This window comes from Medicago sativa, chromosome 3 (assembly GCF_051527215.1).
Source record: "Medicago sativa cultivar Bolivia chromosome 3, Bolivia_mono, whole genome shotgun sequence".
Lineage (NCBI taxonomy): Eukaryota > Viridiplantae > Streptophyta > Magnoliopsida > Fabales > Fabaceae > Medicago > Medicago sativa.
The window spans coordinates 48,889,992-48,901,120 of record NC_140751.1 but is presented as its reverse complement, the minus strand read 5'-3'; the positions used below and the strand labels follow the sequence as shown (position 1 = coordinate 48,901,120).

The 11,129-nt window shown below is 37.9% G+C and overlaps 1 protein-coding gene and 1 pseudogene across 2 annotated transcripts; one reads left to right on the top strand and one right to left on the bottom strand.

Annotated features, from left to right (window-relative positions):
• Window positions 1–1,503: 1,503 nt before the first annotated feature.
• LOC146937909 (uncharacterized) lies at window positions 1,504–3,425 on the bottom strand. The gene has a single exon (XM_085749553.1). It carries the CDS (start codon window positions 3,423–3,425, stop codon window positions 1,842–1,844), a length of 1,584 nt encoding a protein of 527 aa, XP_085605679.1. The 3' UTR covers window positions 1,504–1,841.
• Window positions 3,426–4,330: 905 nt separating this feature from the next.
• Window positions 4,331–11,129, top strand: LOC146937908 (serpin-ZX-like; annotated as a pseudogene). Its single transcript, XR_015031063.1, has 3 exons — window positions 4,331–4,807; window positions 5,133–5,472; window positions 10,372–11,129. The product of XR_015031063.1 is annotated as a serpin-ZX-like (transcript).

Below are 11,129 nucleotides of genomic sequence, written 5' to 3'. Positions count from 1 at the left end.
TATAAGCAATTATAAACCAGCAAAGTCAAATAATTCTTAAAATTAATCGTAAATAATTTGAATCATAATCACTTATAAACCAGCAAAGTCAAATAATCCATAAAATTAATCAACTTTGATTAGTTGTAACATGAAAGAAAAGAAAAACTTACAGGTTAATTCTGAATTCTGATGTAGAGGGCGGAGAGAGGTTGAGAAAATTTAAACAATGCGGGAACGAACTATGAACTATGAGAGCCCAACTTATTAATATTTTTAATATAGTGCTAACAAATCTTTTTCTTAAAGATTTTGAATCATAATATTTTGCTCACGTTTATTACTAATATTTTTATCAGAGAAAATAAAGTTCAATTTTTAACATTATTTTTTTGTCATGTTTGTTACTAATCTTTTTTTTTTTTGCTCACGTTTGTTACTAATCTTTTATTAGAGGATTTAAGGTCTAATATTTAACATTATTTTTTGCTCATGTTTGTTACTAATATTTTTTTAGCGGATTTAAAGTCGAATCTTTAACAATATTTTTTGCTCACGTTTGTTACTAGTCTTTTTTTAGAGGATTTATAGTCCATTTAATATAGTGCTAACAAATCTTTTTCTAAAAGATTTTGAATCATAATATTTTGCTCACTTTTGTTACTAATATTTTTATCAGAGGATTTAAAGTCCAATTGTTAACATTATTTTTTGCTTAGTTTGTTACTAATCTTTTTTTTTTTGCTCACGTTTGTTACTAATCTTTTATTAAAGGATTTAAAGTCTAATCATTAACATTATTTTTTGCTCATGTTTGTTACTAATCTTTTTTTAGAGGATTTAAAGTCCAATCTTTAACAATATTTTTTGCTCACGTTTGTTACTAATTTTTTTTAGAGGATTTATAGTCTAATCCTCATCGGCTATTATTATTGTTCAATTTTGATTTTCTCAAATTTTGATTCATTCATTCTTCTAGCAAAAAAAATTAAAAACAAAGCTTGAATTGTAATGTTGGCAGAAAGTAAATTGCTCGAAGGATAAAACAGAAAGATATTCAATTCATGAAGTGGACCTTAAAGATATTCTATTCAATGGTGCTTCAGAAGTATTAATCAAGTTCGTGAGCCTTGGAACTTTCTAATTTTTTAGAGGTGATGAGATGTGATCAGACGGTATTATGATGAATTCTGGATCGATTTGAATTCATGAGAAGAGACATAAAGAATGCAAATATAATTTTTAAACTTTTTGTGAGTTTGATCTGTTGTTAACGGTGGTAAAAGAAAGTTAACGGTGACGATTAGTGACATTGATTATTAATCCACGTGTTATTTTATAATTGACTATTTATATTTAAAATTAAGGGTATTTTTGGAAAGAAAATTTCAACCCAAAAGTGTGCTGAAAGGGGTAGTTTTCTTTATATATAGTATAGATTACATTTTTGTAAAAAAAAAACTATTAAAATTAATATTATAAGGATACATTTTTTTTTTGCTAAGCAAGGAGTAATGGCAGACATCGGGAGAAAACACCGACATACCAACTAGGTTGGCATCTGGGAAACCTCCGTCCTATGCCGCCAAACTCTAAAATTTTATTAAAAAAAAGGAAAAATATATACAAGAAGAGGGGGGACTAGGCCAAAACCCTCAGAAGAAAAACAAACCAAAAATGCTAAAAAAACTACTACAGACTAAGAAAATCTGTAGTTAAACAAACCAACTCTATCACGAAGAAATCCATATGCAACTGACAATCAGCCGGAAGAGTTTCTAACCAAATAGAGCTTTGAATCCCATGACTCATATTCGCCAATTTGTCCGCACAACTGATACGGACATTCCAATATAACATAATCATTTGGAAGATGGAAGACCACCCTTTGCACGGGTTTGATAGGGCGTGCCAAGGACTTGCTTTTTACGATTTTGTTTCTGCGCCTTGGTAAGAACTTGAGTGAAGCCTTCATCAGCCATTCGTTGATCATATTCACGAATTCTGGCCCATAAATCAAGGTCATGCTGAATACGAGGATTGCTATGTGTCATTCCGTCTTCACGGACAATTACGGGCCTGTTGACATCGTCTAAATCTGCACCATCAGTGGCAACCAATTGAACAGTTGGTGAAACCTCCCTATCAACATTATAAACATCAGCGACTGTACCTGCAGAGGCATGTAGGGAAACGTGTGTGTCAGCTGCTGCAGTTGAGTCTACAAGATTAACAGTAGGCTCCTCCTGCACATGAACATGCTCCAATTGCAAATGAGGGCCAGTAGCAACCGGAACATCAACAACCGGAATAGAGATGTGCCCTTCCGGAGATATGGCAGCATCCTGTGATTCATTTGTCACCAGTGTCAATAAAGGAACCGCAGAATGCAAATCACGTTGAGGAACCTCGTCTGTAACGTTTTGTAAAGGAATACTAAATGAAGTCTCAGCATTATTTTTAGTCACCAGAGGCTGTGCAGTAGGTGGGGTTTCAAAGGCCTTGGAGGAGCCTGTTCCGGAAGGATTGTCCTTCAACGGCATCCACTCAGGTTTTTTTATTGGAACTTGCTCTTTCCCCTTACCATCAGTAGGTTTTTGATTGGAATCATCCTTTCTAGGGTACAACCAGCGACACTTAGAAACATCATGGCCAATGCTTGTACAGTGTTTGCAAAAATCGGGTAGTCCCTCATACTCTATTGCCAATGGGAAAGCAAAACCTTCACGTTCCACCATGATCTCATAAAATATATCCTTCGAAAGATCCATGTCAACCAGAACTCGGGCATAATGACCGTAAAGTCTGTTACGAGTCACATTATCAATGAGTAACGGAGTCCCTACTGCCCCGGCAATCTCATATAAGGTCCTCTCCATCCAATATTCTTGTGGTAATTCCCATAATCGAACCCAAACCTGAGTGTGAGTTTGTCGTTGCGTGTGCATGTTGAAGTCTTTTTTCCATTCAAATAATCTGAGTAACCCTGGCTTCAAGCTAACAGTACCTGCTGCCCAAACGGTTCTCATATCCTCTTGTGAGTTAAAGAAAAATTCATAAAACCCCCGGCCAAGGGATGTAAGATGCCATGGCCCTTGCACTTTCCACAATTTCTGTAACTTGGCAGCGAGATCCTTGGAGGAGAAAGGCTTATCGCCCTTGTTCAGAACTAACCGCCCTTTAAGGTTGGTTTTGCAAAAATCCAGTCCACAAGAGTAAACGTCGTCAGTGATCTTAACCGATAGCATGTCACCACGAATGGAGGGCACCGGAAGGGGGTCTGAGAGGGCTGTTTTGCCCCGTAGGGCCTGGGCTGTCAATGGAGATCCTGTCAGTGCTTGTGCAAAAGAGACCGCAGAGGAAACCACTGGCGCCTGAGGTGTGACAACCCTCGTGGCAGAGGGAATTGGTGCTGGAACCATCATCTCAGCCTGCCAATCGAACATGGCAGCTAAGATCGCAACTTCAATTGACTGCTTTCACGTAACAAAGCTCTGGAGAAACTAGGTGGCCACGTAACAAGCTCAGGGTGCTTTTGCTAATTGCCAATTCTCCACCAAAAGTGCCAAAAGGATGGAGCCAATCACCAAATGTAATGGAAATTGGAAAATCCACCCAAATGAAAATTAAAAGGAGACGTGAAATAATTGAACAACATGAATTAGCAAATGAAGGGATAGCATGAATTAACAAACCGATTGGAATTGACAGGACGACGCCGATTATAAGGATACATTTAAATCATATGTTTGATGCAAAGTATAACATATACTAATATGCTAAAAAAGTTGACAGCAAGATTTGAAACACATGAAATAGTAAAAAAATAAATAAATAAATATAAATATACTTTTTTTTTTGTGGTCTTGCATATATTATGCACTGTCCATACCAACTGAGCTAAACCCACGAGAACATACAAATAATATACTAATATTTATGTATGCGATTCAGTTTAATTTTGAAAAAGAATACAAAATTCGATCTGAACAGTTGTTACAAAAGTGCATCCAATAAATTTTGGTTGTGTGTGGTACTCTATTTTTATAGATCGATTTGTTATTTTATTTTTGATCAATTTGGATATGAACACCTAAATAAATATAATATAATTCTTTTTGACAAAAAGAATAGTCTAACCTTGTTACTAACAAAAAATTATCTCATTCAAAAATCAAACAAGAACTATCTTTATTGTTGGTTACGATCTTATTAACTATCTGATTATTTGGTAAAATATAAAAAATAATTTTTTTCATGACCGACTCATGATGAAAGGGCATTTAAGTATTTGTCTACGACCTGGGTAATGTGTATATAATAGGTCCCAAGTGGCTAGTGTCTCAATGCTCATAGTCTTCTCAAATTCCTCTACGTCGTTAAGTTGCTTTCTCTCATCTCGCGTGCCGTTCGTTAAGTTGAAGAAGAAGAATGGAGTTCCGTCGTGAATCAATGATCACCCGAACCAACGTTTCACTCAAAATCGCCCAACATCTCTTCTCTAAACAATCCAACAACAACATTGTGTTTTCACCACTCTCGATTCAAGTTATTCTCAGCATCATCGCTGCCGGCTCTGAGGGTACCACACAGCAACAACTTCTTGATTTCCTTAGTTTCAAATCAACTTCTCGATTTTCAACTCAACTCCGTCACCTCTCGCATCGTTTCTGTCATCCTCAAAGACGCTGCTCCCTCCGGCGGGCCTCGCCTCTCTGTCGCTAATGGTGTGTGGGTTGAACAAACCCTTTCTCTTCAAACTTCTTTCCAAAAGATCGTTTCTTCTGATTTCCAAGCCAAGTTGGCTTCCGTTGATTTCCAGAACAAGGTATGTAATATGTAATGTGTTTTAGGGTTTCCTTAATTGTTTATTTTCTTGTTGTTCTATTTTTGATTTCATTAGGAATCCATGTTTGTTTACTGTTTTCTATCAAATTAGGGTTCCCGAATCTTATATTTTCTTGTATTTATCGATTCAATTCAAATTGACTGAAACTACCATGTTGACTTAACTCACACACACACACACACACACACAATGTTCATGTCCTTATTGTTTTTTAACATCCAACTAATTTAGCAATTAAATACTTCAATACTTGTGAAAAGAGCTCAACTCATAATTTATTTTGAAATTTGATATGAATTGTTAGGCTGTTGAAGTGACCAATGAAGTCAATTCATGGGTTGAAAAAGAGACAAATGGCCTTATTAAAGGAGTTATTCAACCAGGGGTGGTCAACAGCTTAACGAGACTCATCTTTGCTAATGCCCTCTACTTCAAAGGAGTATGGTCTGAGAAGTTTGATGCTTCAAAAACGAAAGATTATGATTTTCACCTTCTCAATGGCAGCTCAATCAAGGTTCCTTTCATGACCAGCATGAAGGATCAATATATTCGTGCTTCCGATGGTTTTAAAGTACTTCAACTTCCTTATAAACTAGGCCATTATTATGACCGTCAATTCTCTATGTACTTTATTCTTCCAGATGCGAAAATAGGAGAAGATTATAGTGAGAACTTTGTGAGGAATTTAGGAGGAGAATATTTGAGAGAAGAACAATTTCTATTACTTGAAAGGATACTTTGATTCTTGTTTGCTTGCTTGATTTACAAATGACAAGCTCTCCTCTTTTTATAGGCTCCAAGGGAGAGTTCTAGACACATCCTAGGATAACTTTCTACACACTTCAAGAGAGTGTTCTACACACTTCTCTCATGAGAGTTCTACACTCTTCTCTCAACTACACTTAATGATATTTCTACCAATCTAGTTCTACATGACTCTAGAACTTTCTATGGGCTACATCACTTATTAGCTAATTGGGCCTAACACTTGATTAGTCCAATGGACCAAATCAAGTTTATTATCCAACATCCCCCCTTAAACTTGATTTGTCATCCCTAGTAAACTTCTCAACTTGATAAAGTCTTCATGCTTGAGTGGCTTGGTGAAGATGTCAGCTACTTGATCTTGAGACTTCACATATTCAACTTGTACATCCTTTCTTTCGATGCACTCCCTTATGTAATGGTAGCGAGTATCAATATGCTTGCTACGATCATGGAATACTGGATTCTTTGCAAGAGCGATGGATGACTTGTTGTCCACAAAAATCGTGGTCGGCTCCTTCTGTGACATTCCCAATTCCTTCAATAGATTCCTAAGCCAAACTGCATGACAAACACATGATGTAGCTGCTACATATTCTGCCTCACATGTCGAAAGTGCGACAATTGGCTGCTTCTTCGACATCCAAGTGAAAGATGTGTTTCCCATGAAGAACACAAAGCCGGTAGTACTTTTTCGGTCATCGCCATCTCCAGCCCAATCACTGTCACTATAACCAACTAACTTATAGTCCTTATCTGATGAGAACCATAAGCCAAGGTCGGTTGTACCTTTGATATAGCGAAGAATTCTTTTTGCAGCCTTGAGATGGGTAATAGTTGGATTCTCCATGTGTCGACTGATGATCCCAGTAGCATATAGGATGTCAGGTCTTGTGCATGTCAGATACCTCAAACTCCCAACTAAACTCTTGAAGTTGGTAGCATCCACCTTTTCTGCTCCATCAAACTTTGATAGCTTCAATCCACACTCCACTGGTGTACTAATTGGTTTACAACCATCCATCTTGAACTTTTTTAGCATCTCCTTTGCATATCTTTGTTGGGAAATGAAGATTCCATCCTCTTTTTGCTTTACCTCTATGCCAAGATAGTATGACATGAGCCCAATATCAGACATCTCGAACTCCTTGATCATAGCTTTCTTGAATTCTTCAAACATATTTGGATTGTTTCCCGTGAGGATCAAGTCATCCACATATATGCAAACTATCAAGATATCTCCATTCTTGATCTTGACGTACATGGCATGCTCGTGTGGGCACTTTGTAAAGTTGTTTGCTTTGAAATAGTTATCAATTCGACTGTACCATGCTCTTGGGGCTTGTTTCAAACCATACAGTGCTTTATTTAGTTTGAGAACTTTATCTTCTTGTCCTTTCACCTTGTAACCCAAAGGTTGTTCGATGTACACTTCCTCCTCTAGAACTCCATTTAAGAAGGCAGATTTCACGTCCATCTGGTGAATTTTCCACTTCTGTTGAGCTGCTAGGGACACTATGAGTCTTATGGTCTCCAGACGAGCGACTGGGGCAAACACTTCATCATAATCAATTCCCGGCTTTTGACTGTAGCCTTTTGCGACTAGTCTTGCCTTATATCTTTCAATTTCTCCCTTTGAATTCTTCTTTGCTTTGTACACCCATTTGACACCGATGGATTTATGCCCTTTGGGTAGGGATATGAGTTCCCATGTGTTGTTCTTCTCTATGGATCTGATTTCTTCATCCATTGCATCTCTCCATTTCTTATCTTGCGTAGCTTCTTCGAAGTTCATGGGTTCACAATCTACAAAGAGACAAAATAGTGTGATGTTATCGGTCTCTCCTGTTTCCTCATAGAGATCTTCAAGCCTTCGTTGTGATAGTGGCTCCGTGTTATCATAAAGATCTTGAAGACTCCGTGTGCGCGCCGTAATTCTTTCACTACTTGTATCTTCAGCAGTGGGTGATGTTGGTGAACGGGGCACTTGTTGAACTTCTTGAGACGTTTCTTCTTCGAATTCGGGAAAGAAACTGTATTCCTTTTTGTGTGCTCCAAAGTCCCATTCTCCTTCTTCATCAAAGACCACATCTCGACTAATTACAATCTTGTGGTTGTCTGGATTGTATAACTTGTAGCCCTTCGAGCTTTGATCATAACCGACAAAGATGAACTTCTCACTCTTATCATCAAGCTTTACTCTTTTCTCATCTGGAATGTGAACATGGGCTACACTCCCGAAGACCCTCAAGTGTGAGATACCTGGCTTTCTTCCACTCCATGCTTCTTGTGGTGTCTTTCCCCACACACTCCTAGTTGGAGATCGATTAGATAGATAAACTGCACACGCCACAGCTTCAGCCCAAAACTCTTTTGGTAGTTTCTTACTTTTGAGCATGCTTCGAGCCATGTCAAGTATTGTCCGATTCTTCCTTTCCGCCACACCATTTTGTTGGGGGGATCTTGGAACTGTCAATGGACGTCTGATTCCATTCTCTTCACAAAACTCTTGAAACTCTTTAGAAGTGAATTCTCCTCCTCGGTCAGTCCGCATAGCTTTTATATGCCGACCACTTTCTTTCTCCACAAGAGCTTTAAACTTCTTGAAGGTTACGAAGACTTCTGATTTCTGCTTCAAGAAATAGACCCATGTTTTTCTTGAAAAATCATCAATGAAAAGGAGGAAATAATTGTTTTTACCTAGTGAGCATGGCTTGATTGGTCCACATACGTCAGCATGTATAAGCTCGAGTGGCTTCTTGGCTCTTGAGTTTGACTCCTTTGGAAAACTCATCCGGATTTGCTTCCCAAGTAAACATCCTTCACACAATTGGTCTGGATGGTTGATAGATGGAAGACCTCTCACCATATTTTGTTTTGCCATCAAGCTTAAACTTCCAAAATTTAAGTGCCCAAATCGGAGATGCCAAAGCCATGAAGCATCATTGTAGCAAGATTTGAGACACTTTGCAACATCATTTTGGATATTCAAGAAGAACATCCTATTTCTTGACATTGGTACCTCGGTGATGAGATTATTTTTTTCATCTTTGATGGAGAGACTTGAATCTTTTATGCGAATATCATAACCCTTTTCTAACAGTTGCCCCAGACTCAAAATATTGCTCTTCATATTAGGGACATAGTAGACATTTGAAATAAATTGATGTCTTCCATCTTTCAAGCGAATTAAGATATTACCTTTGCCTTTCACTGGAATCTTGGAATCATCACCAAATGAGACATTTCCATGCACTGATTCATCAAGCTCCACGAACATGCTCCTTTTTCCACACATATGATTGCTTGCACCAGTGTCAAGGCACCATGAATTTTCATGGATGCCTTCATTACTTCCACGTGCTAGCAGCACTGTTTCAAATTTCTCGTCTTTTTCTTCCACGTAGTTGGTCTTCTCCTCTACTAGATTCTTGGAGAATCTACACTCTGAAGCGTAGTGCCCAAACTTGTGACAATTGTAGCATTGAGTTTGAGATTTGTCATACCTTGATTTTGTGTATCCTCTCCCACGTCCTCTAGTTGAGGTCTCTCCTTTCTCGTAACTGCTTCCAGGAAAAATTGAACCACGCGGACCGTAGCCACGTCCAAATTGTCCTCGACCGCGACCTCGTCCTCGACCTCTACCTTGACTTTGTTGGCTCCTCTCATTTCTTTGACCTTCATCTTTCTCTTTTAGTTGCATCTTGAAGAGTTTCTCAGTGATCTCTTTCTTCTTCTTGTGCTTTTCTTCATAAGCTTGCAAAGATCCTTGAAGTTGCTCTATTGTCATAGTCTCTAAATCTTTGGTTTCTTCAATTGTCACAACAATATGCTCGAATTTGGGGTCTAATGATCGAAGTATCTTCTCCATAATTCTCACATCTTCTAACTTTTCACCGTTTCTTTTTAATTGATTTGAGATAGTGATAACTCTAGAAAAATATTCTGAAATAGACTCTGACTCTTTCATATGCAAGGATTCAAACTCGCCTCTTAAAGTTTGGAGACGTACCTTCTTTACCTTGTCTTCTCCTTGGCAAGAGGTTTTAAGCTTCTCCCATGCCTCCTTAGCGGATGTTGCATTTGAGATTTTCTCGAACTCATCTTCATCCAATGCTTGGTAGATGAGGAAGAGAGCTTTTTTGTCTCTCTTTCTTGAATCCTTCAAAGAGTCTCTTTGTGCTTTAGTTAAGGAATCCTCATCTTGTGATTCCGTATAACCTTTTTCAACAACCTCCCAAACATCGTGTGCTCCAAGAAGAGCCATCATTTTGATGCACCAATTATCATAGGTACTCCCTTTGAGAAGTGGAACTTGGAAGGATGCCACTCCATTGACCGCCATAACTATGGAATAATTTATTCTCAGAACCTAAGCTCTGATGCCACTTTGTTGGAAAATAGGAGAAGATTATAGTGAGAACTTTGTGAGGAATTTAGGAGGAGAATATTTGAGAGAAGAACAATTTCTATTACTTGAAAGGATACTTTGATTCTTGTTTGCTTGCTTGATTTACAAATGACAAGCTCTCCTCTTTTTATAGGCTCCAAGGGAGAGTTCTAGACACATCCTAGGATAACTTTCTACACACTTCAAGAGAGTGTTCTACACACTTCTCTCATGAGAGTTCTACACTCTTCTCTCAACTACACTTAATGATATTTCTACCAATCTAGTTCTACATGACTCTAGAACTTTCTATGGGCTACATCACTTATTAGCTAATTGGGCCTAACACTTGATTAGTCCAATGGACCAAATCAAGTTTATTATCCAACAAAAGATGGACTCTCAGATTTGGTTGAGAAGATGACTTCTGAATCTGAGTCACTACACCACAAGCTTCATTCTATTTCACAAGTTAAAGTAGGTGACTTCAGAATTCCAAGGTTCAATATCTCATTTGGGTTTGAAACTTCTGATATGCTGAAGGACCTAGGAGTGGTTTTACCTTTCTATCCCGGAGGTTTGACTAAAATGGTGGACTCACTTGCCGGTCAAGACCTGTCTGTTTCTAACATATTCCAAAAGTCTTTTATCCAAGTAAACGAAGAAGGCACTGAAGCTGCTGCTGCAACCTATGGTACTTTGACAGCCATGGGTATAAGCCGTCCTCGTCCTCAACTAGACTTTGTAGCTGACCACCCATTCTTATTTCTAATAAGAGAAGATTTGACCGGCACAATCCTCTTTGTTGGACAGGTGCTCAATCCTCTTGCTGGGTAATCATACTAGATTGGCTTGCCAATAGATTAATAGGGATATAATCCATGTTTGAGTGGCATGTATTAGGGGAAGAGTCTACAAGTGTTTATTAGGATTTATTTTATAACATATCAGCACTTTCGGAATTTTTATTAATGTTGGTAAGAGTTTAAGAATATGAATTGAAAGAGAGTGGTCAGAAGAATAAAATTACTGTCATTAGTTTGTGTGCCTTTGATCTCTGAAATTACTTTTTCCATATCAGTTTGCTAGTGTAAAATAACAAATCAATTGTTTCTTCAATCTTATTATGATGTTTTGTTGTTTAAA

Excerpts from the sequence above, each read along its gene's own strand:
- LOC146937909 (XM_085749553.1), bottom strand. The coding sequence starts at position 3,425 with ATGTTCGATTGGCAGGCTGAGATGATGGTTCCAGCACCAATTCCCTCT.